At 50.5% G+C, this 20,854-nt stretch overlaps 1 protein-coding gene across 1 annotated transcript in view; it reads left to right on the top strand.

Moving 5' to 3' along the window:
• AK5 (adenylate kinase 5) overlaps positions 1-20,854 on the top strand; it is a 237,889-nt gene that overhangs the window by 208,813 nt on the left and 8,222 nt on the right. The window contains 1 exon segment of the mRNA XM_025417943.3: positions 9,764-9,952. Within this exon segment, the coding sequence (XP_025273728.2) occupies positions 9,764-9,952 (189 nt within the window).

Below are 20,854 nucleotides of genomic sequence, written 5' to 3'. Positions count from 1 at the left end.
ATGGGAGGGCGTTTAATGGCATATCCAGGAAGACCAGGCTGGAGATGAGGAGGCAGGAGGGAGCACCGTACCGGATGCACACAGGCCGAGGAAGGGAAGGGAAATGACCCAAGAAAGAATAGGGGAGCTCTTGGAAGCCGGCAAGGGAACTGATGCTGGACAGGCAGAGGCAAATGTGCGCCCAGCTCCAACCTCCCACCGTCCCGCCTCCCCGAGGCCCTGGTCTCCCAGTGAAGCAGGTGGGGCAGGGCCACTCCCAGGGGAACTGTGGTAAGTAAAATGCCTCAGAACTGTCCTTTTTTTTTTTTTTAAGATTTTATTTATTTATTCATAAGAGACACAGAAAGAGAGAGAGTCAGAGTCAGAGACACAGGCAGAGGGAGAAGCAGGCTCCATGCAGGGAGCCCGACGTGGGACTCGATCCCGGGTCTCCAGGATCACACCCTGGGCCAAAGGCGGCGCTAAACCGCTACGCCACCCGGGCTGCCCCAGAACTGTCCTTGATCGAACCTGCTCTGGGCTCACTCCTGCCTGGGCTACACGATGTACACGCATTTATCTCCCAAGTCCAAGCAAGCGGGAGACGACTGTCCCCACTTACTAAACAAAGACTCCAGAGCTTACAAGAATTAAAATTTACCTAGCTGTCTCTTTAGTTCTAAAACATTTTTGTATTTCATTTCATATATATTTAATAACCTTTTTAGACAGAGAGAGGAGGTATTTTCTTCCTCCTGTTAGAGCCGGTGGATTCAGCCCACAGAAATTACATGACTTGCCCACAGTCGCGGGGCTGGAAAGTGACAACTGCTGGTAGGACGAAGATTTGGGGTCCCGACTCCATCCGACTCTAACACGGCAGTGTTGATCAAAGTGAGTGGGACTTGTGTGTCTCCTGGGGGTTAGTCTGACCTTCAGAGCCTGTTCGACTGAACTTCCTTAAGCTAGTACCTGACCACCCAAAGGCCGATTGCTCACCTTCCCCTGCATTTCCCACTAGCAACCAGAGTCAGAGAAAAGAAAGCCTGGCCTAGTTGGCAAGAGTGGGATGAGCCCACGGGGCGCTTCCTCAGCCCCAGAGCCTCCATCAGCAAGGTGGGAGGGGCAGAGCCTGTGACTGGTGGTTCCAGGCAGTTCTGGGGGGGAGGGGGGCACGGACAGCCAGTATTCTAATGAGCTTTCTCCCACAAAACAAACCACTTTAAGAGCTCAGACTTGAGTTTGATATAAATCAACGACTGTTTTCAAAAAATGGAATTCGGAAGATTGTTACACTTTTTTGAAAAAAATATCATGATAAATAAAATACATGTAACATAAAAGCTAACATCTTAACCACTTTTAAGTGCTCAGTTCAAGAGGGTTAAGTGTGTTCACATTGTGGTGCAACCAGTCTGAAGAAGTCTTCTTCCTGCAAAACTGAAACTCGACTCCCGTTAAACAACTCCCTGTCTCTCTCTCCCCTCGGCCCTCGGCCCTCAGCAAACACCATTCTACTTTATGTCCCTTTGAGTTTGACTACTCTAGGCACCTCTTATATGTGGATTTAGATGGATTTGTCCTTTTGTGGCTGGCCTACTCCACTTAGCATCATGTCCTCAAGGATCATTCGTGTTGTAGCATGTGTTACAATTTCCTTCCCTTTTGAGGTTAAATAATATTTTGTTTATCCATTCATCCATGAACACTTACTTGGGTTGCTTCCACTCTTCGGCTATTGTAAATAATGCTGTGAACGTGGTTGTACAAATATCTCCTCAGGACTCTGCTTTCGACTCCTTCGGGCGTATGTACAGACGTGAAATTCCTGGAGCATCTGGTAATTCTATCACACACCACCTACCATAGCCACTGCGCCATTGTACATTCCCACCAGCAGTGCACAAGGGTTCCAGTTTCTCTACATCTTCACCTGCTATTTGGGGGGGGAGGGGTTGACAGTAACCACCCTAATGGGCATGAGGTGACTTTTCATGGTGGTTTTGGTTTGCATTCTCCCAAAGATAAATGATGTGGAGCAACTGTTGTTGGGCATTTATATATCTTCTTTTAAGAAGAGATGTCTATTCACATCCCTTGCCCATTTTTGAATGAGGTTGTTTGGTTTCCTGTTGAGCTGTAGAAGTTATTTATATATTCTGGATATTAAACCCTTATCAGATATATGATTTGCTAATATTTTCTCCCTTTCTATATGTTGCCTTCTCATTCTGTCGATTGTGTCCTTTGATGCAGAGAATTTTTTTTACGATTTTATTTTTTAGGGATGCCTGGGTGGCTCAGTGGTTGAGCGTCTGCCTTTGGCTCAGGGTGTGATCCTGGGGTCCTGGGACCGAGTCTCACATCGGGCTCCCTGCATGGAGCCCACTTCTCCCTCTGCCTGTGTCTCTGCCTCTCCCTCTCTGTGTCTCTTGTGAATAAATAAATAAAATCTTTAAAAAATAAAAAAAAAATTTTTTTAAGATCTTTTAAATAAAAGATCTTAAATGCCCTCCCATCTTCCCCTCGGCCACAGTGATTGGTTCAGCGGTGGGCTCATGACCTAATCCAGGATAATGAAACACAACCCTGGGTCTTTTGCTAACCCTGTTGGAAAAGAGAAACACTTTCTGTGAGATCACTTACATGGTGAAGTATAAGCCTGGAATCCAAGAGATGGAGAAAGTCACACAACCGGTGAACAAATTTGAATACATGGATCCAACCTAGTGCAATCTTTTGTCTAAAAGATCTTTTTTAAGGTCTTTTAAATAAAAAGATTTTATTTTTTAGTGATCTCCACACTCACCATAGGGCTTGAACTCATACCGTGAAATCAAGAGTCGCATGCTCCACCGACTGAGCCAGACAGGCACTCCGATGCACAGAAGTTTTTTATTGTGATATAGTCTGATTTATCTGTTTTTGCTTTTGTTCCCTGTGTTTTAACATCATGTCCAAAAAGCCATTGCCAAATCCAATATCGTGAAGCTTTTCTCGTACGTTTTCTTTAAGGATTTTATCGTTTTAGTTCTTACATTTATGTCTTTAATTCATCTTGGCCAATTTTTGCATATGGTGCAAAGTTAGGGTCCAGTTTCATCCTTTTGCATGTGGATATCTGGTTTTCCCAACACCCATTTGTTGAAAAGATGTTTTTTCCCAGTTGTATGGTCTTCACATCCTTGTCAAAAATCATTTGACTACATATATGAGTTTATTTCGGGCTCTGTATTCTATTCCGTTGGTCTGTATGTCTGTCTTTATGCCAGTACCACACTGTTTCTATCACTGCGACTTTGTAATAAGTTTTTAAATGAGGAAGTGTGAGACCTCTGACTTTGTTTTACCTCTTCAGGATCTTTGAGATTCCATGTGAAATTCAGGAAGGGCATCTCTATTTCTGTGACCTTGGAGGATGCTAATGTCCCTTACTTAGGCCTTATGCAAGGAAACACATCTCACCTTCCAAAGCAAGCACTTGCTTTAAAACTGACCAGAAGAACAAAGATGCTACAAGTACACAGAATGAGCCACTCTTGATTCATTTATGCCCCTGCAGGGACCCCATCGTTTGTAGAGCCCCTTCCAAATTACAGGCGAGTAATTAATTTCAAATTTGGCCAAGACAAATACAGACATCCGATTTTCTCCAGAGATGTAGAGCCACCAGCCAGGTTGGAAGCATAGCGAGTATTTCTCGTACACTAATCAGGCCCACAACTGTTTGAAGCCCATTCAGGCCTGAGAATGGTTTTAACCGGCCTTTCTGTGTCACAGAGACCAAAGTGCCTGAGGCACGGGACCATCTGCTGCAGAAAAACTCAGTTCAGTTCCTGAGGCTGACTTTCCTGCATACCTCTGGTTGAGTCCTCTGAGATGCAGGGTCTGTAAGGATTTGCTTGACTCCTGTGCATGACGTCACCAAAGACCACACTCAAACTAGTGTCCACAGCTTAAGAGTATGTCTGTGTGCAATTTCTCCGTTGCCATCCTATCTTCTATTCCCAGTGCTGGTTTAGGCCTCATAGAATTCATGATCTGTGCCTTCAAATCCAACGTGGTATATTGGGAGGATGGAAGGGTGTGTGTGTCTGTGTGTATGCACGCACGCTCGTGTGTTGGTGTGTGGAATATGAAGATGCAGTTGGAGTTTCTTTTTTTGTTAAGATTTTATTTATTTATTCATGAGAGACACAGGGAGGCAGAGACATAGGCAGAGGGAGAAGCAGGCTCCCTGAGGGGAGCCCGATGGGGGACTTGATGCTGGGACTCCGGGATCGTGGCCTCAGCCAAAGGCAGATGCTCAACCACTGAGCCCCTCAGGTGCCCCTGAGTTGAGGATTCTGACCATCATCTCCATTTCTCACTCCAGATGTGAACCACTGGGCACAGTGACTGGGTGTTAGCAGGCCTGTAGTCAAAGCTCTGCTGCACAACTCACTGGCAAGTCATTTAACTTTACATATGTCAGCTTCTTCCTCTACAAAACCGAGATTGAAAATGTCTACAGCAGTGCCTCTTGGGAAGACTGGATGGGGTCCTTGAAGAGAACCTGACACATTTACAAGCCTATATATATATATATATGATGTTCAATAAATTGTTACAGTCTTTTCCAAAATTATTCCTTTATTCTGACTATAGAAATAAAAATTATATAGCTATGAGACAATACAGAAAAGTATAGGGGCACCTGGGTGACTCAGTGGTTGAGCGTCTGCCATTGGCTCAGGGCGTGATCCTCATGGCCCCAGGATCAAGTCTTGCATCGGGCTCCCTGCATGGAGCCTGCTTCTCCCTCTGCCTGTATCTCTGCCTCTCTCTGTCTTTCATAAATAAATAAATAAAATCTTTTTAAAAAAATACAGGAAAGTATAAAACAAAGACTAATCACCCGGAGGTAGCCCGTATTAACATTGTGCTGTATATCCTTCCAGTCTTTGCTCCACCCTCTTTTATACAGATAATATCATACGGAATACATAAGTAACAGAATAATCACTGTTATTTTTTGAGCCCTTAAAATATGCCGGGAGTTGAACTCGATGCCTTACCTATGTCATTTTATTAATCTTCATAATCCTATTCAGTAGGTACTGTTGTTTCCCTTTCGTAGGGTTATCATCATCTCCAGGAGGGCTGCGTGCCCAGCCTCGCTCTCTAGTGTGAAACTGAAGTGCTTTCCTGTTTTAACCCAACCTTTTGCTCCCACAACAGCCAAACTAAACAGATATTAACAGAAACAAAATGCATGCGCTTGCTCTTGGCTTTGCCCTCTCAGGAGGCTCTTAGCTGAAATTGTGCCCTTAGCCTGATTATGCAGATAATTTTCCTGGCCGTGTGAATGGTGCCATTCCGTCCCTCGGCCTACTCTTACCTACCTCGCAACACCTCCATCTACAGAATAAGTGATTCTGATTTTTCAGAATGAGCTCTTAGCAAAAAAAAATAATAATAATAAGTTATGAATCTGACCAGAGGACTTCCTCGTGGGTGTGATCCAGTTGCCTGGAATCGTGAGGAGCCTTGGGGACCACCTTGGGATTCTCCTCTTGACATCTTCTGCCCTCTTCATCTGACATCCAGTTTGTTGTAGAGCTTCGAGCCGTGTCATGTCAGCATGGGGGCAAAAGTTACGGTGGCAGCGGGGTGGTCATAGTATGATTAGGGCTGTATGTTCAAGAATGCGGGGATGACCCCGATACCCCTCCTCTAGTGAGGTGCCCTGAGGGGATATATCTCCAGGGTGAGAGCAAATGGGAACTAGGCAAGCCTCTGTATTGTCGACCAGGACCCCTTAGCTCCCAGTGCAGGGGAACCAGGAAACAGCTGGAGCGTGTGTCCTAGGCTAAAAGCCTGGGTGGGGCCTCTGGCTCTTCCTAAACCCCAATCTGACCAACAGAGGCTTTTACAATTCAAAGGGATGAGCAGATTGCCAGGCTCACATCTATGTAGTGCTTAAAAGGGGCCAGGCACTTGACATCTATTAACTCATTTTATCCTGGCAATCGTCCTATTGAGGTAGAAACTATTGTTAGCCTCATTTTGAAATGAGGGGAATGAGGCACGCAGGAAGAACAAGATAGCTCTTCTCAACAAAATAGAGTTTCTGGGTGGCATGCCCCTGCCCACTGGTAAACAGGGCCTAACCGGTCTTAACCAGAAGAAAACTAAGGTGGAGGTCAGAGGTGAGCAGGGCAAGCTCCTCCTCCCGCTCCACCTGCTAAAACCACTAAGCAGAGCCCTTACCACATTCCCTCTCCGCTGGGCTGAGTGCTCCTCCCAGTTAGAGCCCAACAGGTGGTGTTGGGCTGAGTGCTCCTCCCAGTTAGAGCCCAACAGGTGGTGTTGGGCTGAGTGTTCCTCCCAGTTAGAGCCCAACAGGTGGCGCTGGGCTGAGTGCTCCTCCCAGTTAGAGCCCAACAGGTGGCGTTGGGCTGAGTGCTCCTCCCAGTTAGAGCCCAACAGGTGGCGTTGGGCTGAGTGCTCCTCCCAGTTAGAGCCCAACAGGTGGCGTTGGGCTGAGTGTTCCTCCCAGTTAGAGCCCAACAGGTGGCGCTGGGCTGAGTGTTCCTCCCAGTTAGAGCCCAACAGGTGGCGTTGGGCTGAGTGCTCCTCCCAGTTAGAGCCCAACAGGTGGTGTTGGGCTGAGTGCTCCTCCCAGTTAGAGCCCAACAGGTGGTGTTGGGCTGAGTGCTCCTCCCAGTTAGAGCCCAACAGGTGGCGCTGGGCTGAGTGTTCCTCCCAGTTAGAGCCCAACAGGTGGTGTTGGGCTGAGTGCTCCTCCCAGTTAGAGCCCAACAGGTGGCAAGGGCCAGCCTCCTCGAAATGCAATGGCCTCTGACCCCACCCATGGTCTTGCCCTCCCCTCCTGGCCCCGTTTGGCCCAGCAGGCATCTGGCCTGAGCCCCATTCTGAGGGAGAAGTCCACGAGGGTGAAGTCACCGGGCTTTGGAGCCACACACAGCTGGCTCAGGACTGTCATTAACTAGTCCTCCGTGGCTTTGGGCGGGTTAACCTCCCTGAGCCTCCACTTCCTCCTACCCAGAGGAGACTTAATACCCCACCCCCGCAGAGGGCTCAAAGGGTTAAAGGGGTGGCCTCCTGAAATGTTGTTTGCTTGCGGAACCAGCCACCCCTACGGGGCCCTTGTGCCCGAAGGCTATGAAGACCCCAGCTCCCAGTGGGAGAATGCCAGGGACACCGGCAGGGTGATGCTGGGGGCAAGGGGTGGCGCCCAGGTCTCTGATTCACTCAGATGAGGGCAGGGTGCCCTTCGGGTCACGTGGTGTTGAAGGTTAACCACAGTCTAACGAAAAAGCGGCAGAGCTGGCACGGAGAGCCACTCCTAGGACTTCCTATTTTCTTTTCTTTTCTTTTTTTTAAGATTTTTTATTTATTTACTTAAGGGAGAGACAGCACAAGCAGGCAGAGGGACAGAGGGAGAAGGCGGGTCTCCCTGGGCCAGGAGCCCCGTGTGGGGCTCGATCCCAGGACCCGGAGGTCATGACCTGAGTCGAAGGCAGCCCCAGGGCGCCCCTCCAGAGGACTTCCTAAGGCCGGAAATCTAGACCAAGGTGTTTCTGGAAAACGATCAAATAGTATTTCATTCAGAGAGCTCAAAGAATCTTGGGGACTAGGAGCACGGTGCAGGCCACTTCCGGCGGGACTGCCTGGCGGCTGGTCACAGTTTAGGCGCGAGGGAGCGGGCGAGGCAGGAGGCCAAACCCCCTCGTGTGGGAAGTGGCTGCACAGAGCAGCTGTTCAAACTCTGAGCCCGTGAATAAGTGCCCGGGGGCTTCTTCCGGGCGGGCCAGGCCCGGGCCTGAAGCGGCCTTCGGCACCTCTGGGCACCTCAGCCTCCGGAGGCGCCGGGCCTGCCCTTACGTCGGGCCGGGGCTCCTGACCTGCTCCTGCTCGGGACCGTCCCCTCCGTCTGTACCTGAAGGCGTCCCTTCAGGCCCCCACAGTGGCCTCAGGACTCCCGGGAGGAGGGAGGTGGCTGGAGTCGCGGCGCAGGCCCGCTCCCCGGAGCCAGCCGCTCCCGAGCCCGCCCTCTGCTGGCGGGCGCCGGTCAGCCTCCTCCAGACCCGGCCTGCCGGGAGCCTTCTGACTCCAGAGGTTTAGCTCACGCTAACAGATTTTGGAGAATCTTCTCTTTTTCTTTTTTTAAGATTTTATTCATCTATTCATGAGAGACACAGAGAGAGAGAGAGAGAGAGAGAGAGGGAGGCAGAGACACAGGCAGAGGGAGAAGCAGGCTCCATGCAGGGAGCCTGACGAGGGACTCGATCCGGGGACCCCGGGGTCACGCCCTGGGCCGAAGGGAGGCGCTCAACCACTGAGCCACCCGGGCGTCCCTGGGGAATTGTTTCCACCGTGTGCCTTCAAGTACATCCCGTAAAGGGGGTAGATGGATGTTTGATCCACACTTCCTAGCAACTTACTGTCCTGTGTGGCCTACTACATGCAAGACTTGGGGCCAGGAATCCTGTACCCCCCGAACCCTGCACGAATTGCAGGCCTCCTAGGAGAAATAGGCCTAGGAGTTAATACCGACTGAGTACCATGTGCCGAGCAACGTCCTTACATTGTTTTATTTCATTTTATTTAATCCTTACAGCGATCTGTGATCATCCTCATTGTACAAATGAGAAAATTAGGGACACCTGACTGGCTCAGCTGGTAGAGCATGAGACACAGCCTCAGGGGTGTGAGCTCAAGCCCCACATTGGGCACGAAGACTACTTTAAAAAAAAAAAAAGAAAGAAAGAAAATTGGGCTGCAGAGAAATTGAGTGATACTTTCCGTTAATGGTGGCATCAGGTAGCTTAAAATTACAATTTGTTATTTTCTCTGATAAGGCTCTGGGGTCTGATGGGCTTGGCTGGCTGGTTCTCGCTTGAAGTCCGTTGTATAGTTGCCTTTATACAGTCAGAGAGTGGCTCAGGCTAGTGCACGTATCCAGAGCCCGGGGTTGGGGTGTCTAAAACAGTCAAGAGCTGGCCCGGCATCTCTGTTTGCGAGGCCTCTCCGCGTGGCTTGGGCTTCTTCCTCTTGGCTCCATGGTCAGAAGAGTCGGACATCTTCGATGACAGTCGACCAGGCCCAAACTGCAAAATTTCTTACGATCTTGCTTCTAAAAGCATACGGCATCGTTTCCATTATATTCTTTGTACCCAAGTGGTTACAGGTCAGCTCAGGTTCCAGGAGGTGGAGCTATGGGCCCTGTGTCTCAGCGGGGCAAGACCTTGAAGTCCACCAAGGGCAGGAATTGATGGAGACCACCTTAGAGAGAAGTCACCACACCTTAAGCAGCCTGACTCCGAGCCCTGAGCATTCAACCCTTATGCTTCACTGACCCCACATCACACAGACACGGTCACCCCGGGCTCCTAGTGGTTGTGCAGGATAGAACCGGTACAAAGAAGGAAGTGATCAGCTCTGCCTCAGTAGGTAGGGGAGGTTTCCCAGAGGAGACACACCTACGCGTACACACAGCTATGTCCCCTTAGTATGGAGGACAGATTGTGACTGCCCTGGGTAGCATACTCTGTGATCCCTACACATTGTGAGGTGACCAAAGCTGAGGCAGCACGTGGAAAGCCACTGATGTGGAAAACAGGAGCCGTGAAATCCAGTCTCGACCCTGCCACAGTGTAGTTTGAGGACCTTGAGAGGAACCAGAAGGCCAGGAAAGGAGAGAACTAGGGGTCCCAGGTTTCTCCAGACCATCATGGGGTGGAATTTCTGACCATATTGTACTCCTCCGCACCCCTAGATTGGAGACCCGCACTTGGTGATCTGTATGGACTGCTCAGCAGACACCATGACCAACCGCCTTCTCCAGAGGAGCCAGGGCAGCCCTTCTGTGGAAGACACCACCACCATCGCCAAGCGCCTTGAAACCTACTACCGAGCGTCCATCCCTGTGATTGCCTATTACGAGACGAAAACACAGCTACATAAGGTGAAACTTTTCATTTCCCTCCTCCAAAATGAGACAGTTACCCTTTTATTTTCCCAGAAAAGAGGGAGGGAAAAATGGGAATTTTGGGTCAAGGGATCTGGGAATTAGAGCTGCATACAGCTGCACAGTTTCACCTTTGTATAAATCAAAATTAAATACCCGTCATCATATAGACCATAGAAAGTTGGTCACAGAATTTTCACAGAGTCTGATATAGTTGCTTAAAACAATTCCTTTTGCCAAAATAGAGACGGCGGGGGGCGGGGGGAGGGAAAGAGGGAGGCACGGATAAGGCTGAAGTTCTGCCTTCTAGGCCTTTGCTGAACAGGATGACTCAGAAGCCCCTGCTAGATTTGAGGTTCAGTGACTTGAACTTCTAGATTTTTTACGTAGTTCGTAACGGGCACTTGGATTTCTGACAGTAACTGTTAGTGGGAAGAGCAGCACGCAGGGCCAGGAGCGCAGGTTGGTCGGTGCAGCAGTGAAGAGGCTGTGGGGAAACAGGCGGCGTCAACCTAAGGATCACCCGTGAGATTCCCTGATGAATCACCATTAATTTCATGGATTTGGGGAGCCCATGTCCCAGTCCCGCCCAACCATTCATCTAATCAACATGAATGAAGCCCCTCCGGTGGGCCATCCCCTGCCCTAGTAGTGTAGATGCGGATCCTAGATGCGGTTCTTGCCTCCTGGAACTTCAGGTTTGGGGCGGGGAGGTAGACAAAGCTCTGATGGCTGTGTGGGGTCCAAGCAAGCAGAGAGTGAGCTCCAGGGGCCCTTTAGCCAGTCTGAGGTGGGGAGGAAAAGCATTGGGAAGGCCACTGGTCGACAACCAAGCTGAGCCTCAGAGGGAATTGATGGAAAGAGTCAGGAGGAACAAGGAACTCAGCTCGGCTAGGACGCCAGGTGCCCAGGAAAAGAGGGACAAGGGCTGGGGATGGAGGGGGAGGCACAGACCAGATCGAGATGGACCTGATGCAGAAGCAAGGTTGATGGGCGGGAGGGGAGAGGGGCAGGCAGTCAGGGGTGAAGGAGGAGTGCTCAGGCCATCAGCCTTTGGGGAATGGACCCCAGAAGGCTAGGCTGGGAGAGCACTCCCTGGGGGCTGGGCCCCAAAGCGCAGGGGAGAGCATTAGCCCCTCCTGTCTGCGGGTCCCAGGCAGTGGAGACAAGGCCTCGATCAGTACATAACAAACTTTCTCCGGGCAGCTACATCATCCATTCCTTGGCAGAGGCCACGGATGATGAATGCTCTGCTTCTACACCTGTTAGTGGTCCATTTTCCCAGAATCCCAAGAACTTAGCCCTGGGAGTTGGAGTCTGAAAGGTGCCCCTTGACTTAACACAGGGCCATCAAGGTCATGGCCCGAGAGCCACAGTCTCCCTGCCCAGGGCAGGCGTCGCGGATCCGCTCTGTCCTGCGGCCTCTGAGCAAATGACAGGACTTGGCCTGCAAGAGGAAACCCATGTGCTGCGCCTTGTGTCACGTCCGGTTGCCACATAAAACAAAAACTTACATTCAAGACAAGGCAAAAAAAAAAAAAGAAAAAAGAAAAAAGGACATGATGTAAGAGCAGGGTCTTAAGACTCCAGGGCAGCAAAAGCCTATACAAGATTAGCGATTTCCACCCTCTGTGCAGCCCAGACCGCATAGGAAAACCACCCCGCTAGGAAGGATCCCTTCCACTTTCGACTCCTAGAGGTGAAAAAGTCCCTGAGTAATTCAGAGTTTAACCACTTGGAGAGTCAGAAAAATCCCTTTCCTCTCCGTCGGGTGTCATTCCAGCCGAAGTTCCCCATACTCATGTGGACACAGGACTGATGGAGTCCTCAGATCAATCTGAGTTCTGGAATCCTCCTTAGAGATTCCTGAATGAGTGGAAGATGAAGTTTCCAGTTCCATTCGACTCCTCTTGTCAGCTCTCCCTGCGTGTCGGAGATGCTGGCAGCTGGGGCCGTGTGAGGGAGTATTTAGGATCTGCTGAGCAAGTATGCAAGAGGGCCCTGGCCCTGACTCTGGAGCAGGGTGGCTCCAGCCCCCAGGACTCCCAGGGGGAAGTGCCTCTGCCCCTACAGGATGGACGGGATGGACGAGCTCCCTCCCCAGCCCTGCTGCAGACAGCAAGGGCCCTCTGAGGACTGGGTGCAGGGCGGTGAGACCCGCTTGCAGGTGCCCGGCAGGGTTTGCCAGCAGCTGGGCTACAGAGGTGGGGACTGCAGGAGGAGCAGGGGAAGGCGACAGGTTGGGTTTTTTCCACTGGGGAAGGGGAAAGGCTCTGTCCCTTTCCGCTCCCTGGCCTCTGGGCTCCTGCCCCATCTTCCTGCAACAGCTTAATCTCCCCCCTGGATTCTAAGTGACAGTCTGTGGCTTGTCCCTGCGATGCTTTTTGGGTTGTTAGCACCTCCTCCCCGTCTGGTTGGCTTACTGAGCCCAAGGCAGGCCTGTGTGCCATCCAGGTGGGCCCCTGGAGCGTTCAAGGAGTTTTCTTACAACGAGGTCGGGGTGGTGAGTGCACTCCCAAGATGCAAGCAAGACAAATCCATAACTCAGCAAGATGATTTAGGTAGGAGTTAGAGCCACATCATGGCCCAGCCCAGAAGAGAGCACCCTGCACAAGCGCTTCCTTCAGGCCTCAGGGCTGCCCAGTCAGCTAACACCCCTGCCTAGTGACAGGCAGCCCTTCTGGCCGCCAGCTAGCCAAAACTGTGCAATGAAACTTCAAACAAGGTAACAGAAGAGCAAAGCGGAATGGATACAGCCCCCACCTTAATCTTTGTGCCCTAATTATGCCATCATTATACAAAACAGAACCTCTTATAAACCATGGGAGAGAGGCGTATGTGATACAAATGGATCCCCTGACTTTCCTACTGTCTTCCCTCCCTCATAAAGGCAGCTTTGCTCTGCATCTGAGAAAGCGCTAGGACAGAACTCTTCTTCATTCCACTCTCTTCCCGCCCTGTGCTCAGGGCAGACATCATTAATCAACCGTGGCCCTGCTCTCCTACCCCGTCTGGACAGCTGCCTCGGAAACTTTCCCAACGTGGCAGTGTGATACCCACACCCAGCTCACTACCATCCACCCCTAGAAGGAAGCTTTTTTGCATCTTGAGTGAGAGAATTTTTTTTTTTTTTTTTTACTGAAATGTAGTGTTTCAGGGTAAAAAGCATAGTAACTGGCCAAAGACCCCTGGCAGAGAAAACACTGTCGTGGGGACCAGGACACCTGAGGCATAGTGGTGTGAAGGAGCTTTATGAATCTGGGTGGGTGACTTCACTGTGTGACCTCTCCCTTCATCATCCTAAACCAAGATGGGTGGACAAAGATCTCCTGGAATCCTCCAGGTCATCGCTATGATTGTTTTTTTTTTTTTTTTTTTTTACAGATTTTATTTATTTGAGAGACAGAGAACATGAGCAGGGAGGAGGGGCAGAGGGAGGGGGAGAAGTAGACACTCTGCTGAGCAGGGAGTCTGATGCGGGGGGCTCTGTCCCAGGACCCCAGAATCGTGAGCTGAGCCCAAGGTAGATGCTTAACTGACTGAGCCACCCAGGTGCCCCATGTAACTATGATTCTTGGGGAAAAAAAAATGTATATTATTTTCTAATCATAAAAGTAACATTATTTTAGAAAATACAGAAAGCTAGGCTCTTATGAGGTCTCATTACCACTCAGAGACACACGTTCTGGGGTATTTCCTCCAGAGCCCTAATCAATATAGGTAAGAGGCATCAACTCCAGCTGACCTAACGCGAAACACAAAACCTAATTATACGGCTGTGCGACCCACAGCAGGCCCAGGAAGGCCAGCAGGCCCACCAGGTCCCTCTTGCTTTGCACACATGCCTTCTTTTCTCATCCAGAATTTTCTTTCTCTGGCCCAGAAGCCAGAAGATGGCCACTTTGCAAATTCCACATCCACATGGAATTTAGAACAGCTCCAAATTCCAGACAGAAATGTTCTGACTGGCCTTGCTTTTTGCTCAGGATCTTGTCGCTGGTTCTGTCAACTCTGGCGGGGCACGTGGGGTCCCATGGGACTTTTTCATTTGTTCCGTGGGAGAAACCCCAGAAATAGCTACCTCAAGTGGTGTATAGAGAATTGTATAAATTAATAATTCAAGCTTCACTCTTTGCCAGGTATAAAAGTTAAGAAAAAGACACAAACTAGAAAATTTATGAGTATAAAGATAAGAATCTTCCACCCAAATTACTAATGAACATCTTTGTTATATTTTCTTACGTTTGTTTTTTCCACCTGTCATACACTTCTTTATTCATGGTGTAATCAGCCCAGAAATGCCCCAGGCCATAGATGAAGGGGGCCTGGTGACAGATGGTAAACTCTCCCTGGGTTATTTATTAGTCTTAATTAATTTAAGAGAGAGAGAGAGAGGCCATTGACTCAGTAAACTCGCATTTCACAGATGCAGGAAGTCAAGTTCTGGGGCAACTCTGTTTGCTGTTGCAGAGGAGAAGGCGGTTTTGTTCGGCCATTCTTCCGCTGCAGTGTCCCAACTTCATAAATAGTTTAGCCATTTTTAGTAAGTTCTGAAATAGAGCAACACTCATTGTTGTTCTGGGTAGTCATCCAACCTGGCAGGAGACTTCCTGTGAACTGAGGGCGAAGGAAGGAGAAAGGCAGCCGCGGGCACTGCCAGGAAGGGAGTGGAAGCAGAAGGCCCCAGAGGGACAGACCTCACCCCTTGACCCCCCTTGGTGGGCTGGAGTCTAACACAAGTGAGGGAGAAGCTCAGATTGCCGTTATACCTTGAATGATCCATTCTGGATTCTTGACTTTGACTCTTCTTTCAGTTGACTAAAATAACTCCAACTAACTTTTAGTTGGGTTCTTCTGTGAGTTTCTGAAAATGCTGCTATCGTTGCTTTACACGCAAGTGACAGCTTCACTGGGTATCACATTTAGGTCATAACGGTTTTCGATCAGCATTCAGAAGACATTGCTCCGCTGCTTTGAAACATTTAGTGTTGGAAAAGACAGAGACACATTGGGAAGCCCACTTTTTTCAGCTGGTATCTTTAAAGATTTGGGGTTTGTTTTTGGTTTTTTGGTTGTTTTTTTTCCCCCCAATGTTTTCATGTCCTTCAAAACTTGTGTCCAGGTATTAGTCTGCTTTCACTGACTTGCACCTTTTTTTTTTTTTATTTTTTTAACTCAGGAGCGTTTTCTGTAATTGTTCTTTGATTGTTTTTTTAAGTACTTCTCTTCCTGTTTCTCTTCAGAATTCCTCAAAAAACATAAAATTCTTAGATCTCACTCTGTTCCTTGTTTTTTTTATTTTTAAGATTTTATTTATTTGAGAGAGAGAGAGAGCACAAGCAGGGGGAAGGAGCAGAGGGAGAGGGAGAAGCAGGCTCCCCACTGAGCAGGGAGCCCAGCCAACCAGGGCTCGATCCCAGGACCCCGAGATCGTGACCTGAGCCAAAGGCTTATGCGTAACTGACTAAGCCACCCAGGCGCCCCTCACCCTGTTCCTTCTATACTGCCTCTGTACAGAAGAGATATAAATGCAACCCAATATGTAATTTTAAGTTTTCTAGTAGCCACATTTTTAAAAAGTCGAAAGAAATGGGTAACACTGATTTTCCCAAGTCTTTGAAATCCGGGGCATTTTTCATGCCAACAGCACATCTCAGCTCAAGAGCAACATGTGGCAGCGAGGTCTGCACTGGAGGGCACAGTTCTGTATCTGTCACCCACTCCATGATTTTCACTTCTGTGCTCTTGACTTTCTAGGAAAAATCCCCAAATTTGCACCTTTCTGGTTCAGTCTTTACACTGTTGCTCCTGCTCCCTAGCTACCAGCACCGATCTTGAACTCTCCTGTGTATTTTCTGTTGGCCCCAGTTCATTCTTTCCTTCGCACGCTGTTGCCTTTTTAGCAGGCCTGCTCTCATGTCATGACTGCCTGTTCTTGCTTCACAGCAACCACGTCTTCTTACATACGTACGGCTTAAACTAGCCATAGCAGACATTAGTCGTCCCTCCCGTGTGCTTTTAGAGCACCGTTTCATTCTCCATCTTTCTATTTGTCGTGCTTTATTAAAATGACTTCTGCACATTTCTGTGGCTACCAAGAGAAGGAAATTCTTTTTTGTTGTTGTTTTAAGATTTTTTATTTATTTACTCATGAAAGACACAGAGAGAGGCAGAGACTTAGGCAGGGGGAGAAGCAGGCTCCCTAGGGGAGCCCAACCTGAGCCACCCCGGCATCCCTGGGAAAGTGAATTCTGTAGTGGAAAGAATTATGTCCGTCTTGTTCACAGCCCATCCCCAGCATGTAACACAATGCCTGGCACAAGAAAAAAAAAGTGCTCAATAAATATTTTTTGTTGAGTAGTCAAAAAATTATATTTAAAATTTTTCTAGTTTCTGTGTGGTATGAGCATCAGAGATCTTCTTGCCTTCTGAATCCCTGTGGCGGTGCCCTGGCCTTTGCCTGTTTCTGTAGTTGTGTTTTCCCCAGAAGCCTGTTCTCTTAAGTTGACGCATCCTCTGTTCTGGTTGCCTACTGCTGTGTGACGAACTCCTCCAACACTTAGTGGCATAAATCGACAGCTGTGACTTGGTGGTCGTGGCTCCTGTGCTCCAGGGGCTTGGAGAGATCATGGTGGGGTTGGAGGATCTGGGGCCTCTGCTGGCGTGACTCAGAGCGCCGGGGTCACCCGGCCAGGGCCGCGGTGTCCACAGAGGCGGTCCCCAGCCACACGTCTGGTGCCTGAGCCGGGCTGGCTTGGCTGCACCTCCCAAGCAGAGCACCCAGGGCAGCCTCTCCAGGTTGGCCTGCGCCTTCTCCTGCTTAGTTCCTGGGTTCAGAGGTAGTGCCCCAACGGGAGCCTCCAGGGAGCCACTGTTCCCGGTCACCAGGGCAGGCGCCCCAAGGCGTCTTCTGGCGGAGCCAGGAAACCACAGGGCATCCCTCCTGTCACCTGCTGCTGGGGCCACAACTGTCCCTTGGGCAGCCCAGGGTCAAGGAGAAGGAGAGTGTATTTCGCCTCTTGATGCGTGAGTAGCAAGGCCATATTCAGAAGAGGATGTGGGGTGGGAGATGCTGCTTCATCTCTCTTTGGAAACTGTAACCTGCTACATCCTTGGATTTAGGGTGAAGTGGAAGGGAATCCGCCGACCCCCAGGACGGGCAGGTGATCTTTATCCCCACTTTGTGTGCTCGAGCACTGGTGGCGCCCAGGACTGGGCCTTTTCTGGCACTGGAAGGCCTGCTGGGGTGCATCTGGGAGGCTCCTGCCCAATGTGGGGGCTCAGGACTGAGGCGAGCTGAGCAGGGACCCCTGAGAGGCACTTGCTCCCGTGGCTTTTTCTGCTTCCCCTCCTGTGCCAGGATCAGTCCTTCCAGGTTGGGATGTGTTGCCCCCCCGCCCCCCACCTCCCAAGTCGTTCATTTGGTATAAGGTCTTTACTTAGAGTTAGAAAAGGATGGCCTAGTGGGGCTTAGAGACGAGCCAGCAGGATCGCTGCTAGCTTTCCTGGTTCTTTTCCTTTCTTTTCTTTTCTTTTCTTTTCTTTTCTTTTCTTTTCTTTTCTTTTCTTTTTTCTTTTCTTTCTTTTTTAAGATTTTATTTATTTATTCATGAGAAACAGAGAGAGGTAGAGACACACAGGAGGAGGGAGAAGCAGGATCCTTGCAGGGAGCCCGATGCGGGAGTCAATCCTGGGTCTCAGGATCACACCCTGAGCCAAAGGCAGATGCCCAACCACTGAGCCCCCCCGGGCTGCCCTTCCTGGTCCTTTTCTAAATCAGGAGTAGATTATGGAATCTAATCCCCCTGCCAATAGGTAGCAATCCAATTTTTCAGAATTCCTGTGACCATTCACCTTTTTCTGGGTCTCCATGGGTATTTTGGTGGGAGGCTGGGTGAGACCTTATGAAGGGACCTCAGATCCTGGCCAGGTCCCAGCCCCAGGGGTCAGGGGCGGCAGGGGGGACAGTGTCTCTCCAGATGCTCTGGAGATCAGATGGGCAAAGGAGTAAAATGCATTAGTGGGTGATTCCGTGATCTTAGCTGTGTAAAAACTGTCAAGTAGTCATGTTGGTGGCTGGGATTAGATTTATTTCAAAGTTTTTTTTTGTTTTTTGTTGTTGTTGTTGTTAGTAATGTGCCCATTCTAATAAGCAAAGAGTAAATGTATCTATATGTATGTGTGTGTATAAAACTATTAGCAGTGCTCACCTCCAGCCTCGCTTCCCTCCAATAACCAGTGTGAACAGTTTATTGTGTATCTTTCTACCTCCTCCCCCCACCCTCTTCCCTCTCCTGTCTCTTCCCCTCCTTTCTCGCACCTTCTCTTGCTCTCGCTCTTCCTCTTGACCAGTCCACCCTGTATAAACACACACAGAAGGAAGGTTCTGACTCCGTGAAGATCCTACTATCCTATACACAGTTCTCTGGCCGTCAGTACACATCACAGTGATGCTTTCCTTTTCCCTTTCTCTTTATTTAAAAAAATATATTTTATTTATTTACTAATGAGAGACACACACAGAGAGAGAGAGAGGCAGAGACACAGGCAGAAGGAGAAGCAGGCCTCTCACAAGGAGCCTGATGTGGGATTCGATCCCAGGACTCGGGGTCACGCCCTGGGCCGAAGCCAGCCGCTCAACCACTGAGCCACCCAGGCGCCCAGAAGTCTTTCAAATTCAGAAGAGCTCGGGGATTTCCCAGTTCCTGGCTGCTGGGCCTCGCCTGTCACTGCCCCTCGCCGGCGGGTCTCGCTCCTCAGTGGGCGGGTGAAGCCTCCCCAGACTCAGCCCGAGCTGCCTGGGCCTGGAGGGGCCTGGAGGGGCCTGGAGGGGCCTGGAGGGGCCTGGAGAGGACCTGGAGGGGCCTGGAGAGGACCTGGAGGGGCCTGGAGGGGACTGGAGGGGCCAGGAGGGACCTGGAGGGGCCTGGAGGGACCTAGAGGGGCCTGGAGGGGCCTGGAGGGGCCTGGAGGGGACCTGGAGGGACCTGGAGGGGCCTGGAGGGGACTGGAGGGGCCAGGAGGGACCTGGAGGGGCCTGAAGGGACCTGGAGGTGACTGGAGTTGCCTGGAGGGGCCAGGAGGGACCTGGAGGGGACTGGAGGGGCCTGGAGGGGACTGGAGGGGCCTGGAGGGGCCTGGAGGGGCCTGGAGGGACCTGGAGTCCGTCCTCCCCGCTGCAGCGCAGGAAGAAGCAAGGTGCCTGAAGGGGCAGGGCACATAAGGCGCCCTCGGCTTTGGGCCTCTCACTTGACAAATGAGGGGTGAGTCTTCCATCTGCCTTGGAGAGGCTTCAAGGACCCCCTTCTTTATGCCTCGCGCGAGGGGTCTTGCCGCCAGCACCGCGCCCTTCCTGGCGGTCAGGCCTGCCCCCAGATTCCCGCCAGGAGCTCCAGATCCCGGAGGACAGTCTTGCTCCCCCGTGGGCCTGTCGCGAGGAGTCGAGCTCACTGCGGGGGTGCTGTCCCAGAGCAGCAGGCCGGGAGGACTCGGGCCCTGGGGCTGGTCCTAGCGGCTGCTCTGGCTGCTCTGCTCCCTCCCGGGTCGCCCCTGCGCCGCTCAGGGCCCCAGGGCTTCGCCGCGCCTCACTCACCGCGGGGACCTGGTGGCAACGAAGTGGCGCTCTGTCCACTGAGGCCCTCGACGCGGCAGATTTATGGGGCACCTGTAAGGTCCAAGCATGGTGCTTTCTTTTTTTTTTTTTTTTAAGGTTTTATTTATTTATTCATGAGAGACACAGAGGGAGGCAGAGACACAGGCAGAGGGAGAAGCAGGCTCCACGCAGGGAGCCCGATGTGGGACTCGATCCCAGGACCCCGGGATCACGCCCTGAGCCAAAGGCAGATGCTCAACCGCTGAGCCGCTCAGGCATCCCAGCGTGGTGCTTTCAATGGCAGGAACCCCAAGAGGCGGGAGACCCATGGACTGCAGCACGCAAGGCGGTAAACACAGTAGTAAGCGCACAGACTGTTCTGGCCTCCCGGAGCCGGGGCCCTGGAAAGGGAGGTAAAGGCTTCAGAGAAAAAGAGGGTATTGGAGCGGGTCCTAAAGGGGGGGGTATGGTTCATGGCAGGTGGAAGAGAGGGGGACAAGGGCATGACACGTGGAAGTGCCCAGTCACGTAACACACGGTGCCAAGCCGCGGCGGCTAGAGCCAAGAGCAAGGTGGAGGCAAGACTGCAGGACCGAGTCCGCTCGTTCATCCCTCCCCTCGTCAGCAAACCTGCTGGAGCAGCGTGCTCCGACAGAAATGGAACGTGGGCCACGCACATATAATTAAATATGTCCTAGGAGTTGCATTAACAAGAAAAAAGCAAAAAGAAACAAATGAATTTAATACTATATTTTCTTGAACCCAATGTGTCCTAAGTGTTAGGATGTCAACATGTCATCAATATAAAAATCATGAGATACTTGGAAGTATATTTTTGATATGTCTTCAATATCTGGTACATAAGCCTAACTCAATTCAGATGGTAAATTTTCATCAGAAATAGGACATTGGGGACGTCTGGGTGGCTCAGTGTTGAGCATCTGCCTTTGGCTCAGGGCATGACCCCGGGGTCCCAGGATCGAGTCCTGCGTCGGGCTCCCTGCATGGAGCCTGCTTCTCCCTCTGCCTGGGTGTCTCTGCCTCTCTCTGTGTGTTTATCATGAATAAACAAAATCTTTAAAAGGAAATAAGCGATTGTATTTAGTAAAATTTCTGGTTAAAACGTAGATTTCACAGACCCAGGTTGTTCCGTTCTATTTTTCAATTTTCCAATAACTGAGTCAAGTACCTGTTTTAAAAGTTGGATTGATTTTAATTACATAACTTTAAAGATTCAGTTCCTCAGTGCTAGCCACTTTTCAGGTGTTCGGAAGGCCCCTGTGGCTCCTGCACTGGATGAAACAGTT

This window comes from Canis lupus, chromosome 6, assembly GCF_003254725.2.
Source record: "Canis lupus dingo isolate Sandy chromosome 6, ASM325472v2, whole genome shotgun sequence".
NCBI lineage: Eukaryota > Metazoa > Chordata > Mammalia > Carnivora > Canidae > Canis > Canis lupus.
Note: the sequence above shows the minus strand (reverse complement) of the source record. Positions and strands in the feature narration are given on the sequence as shown.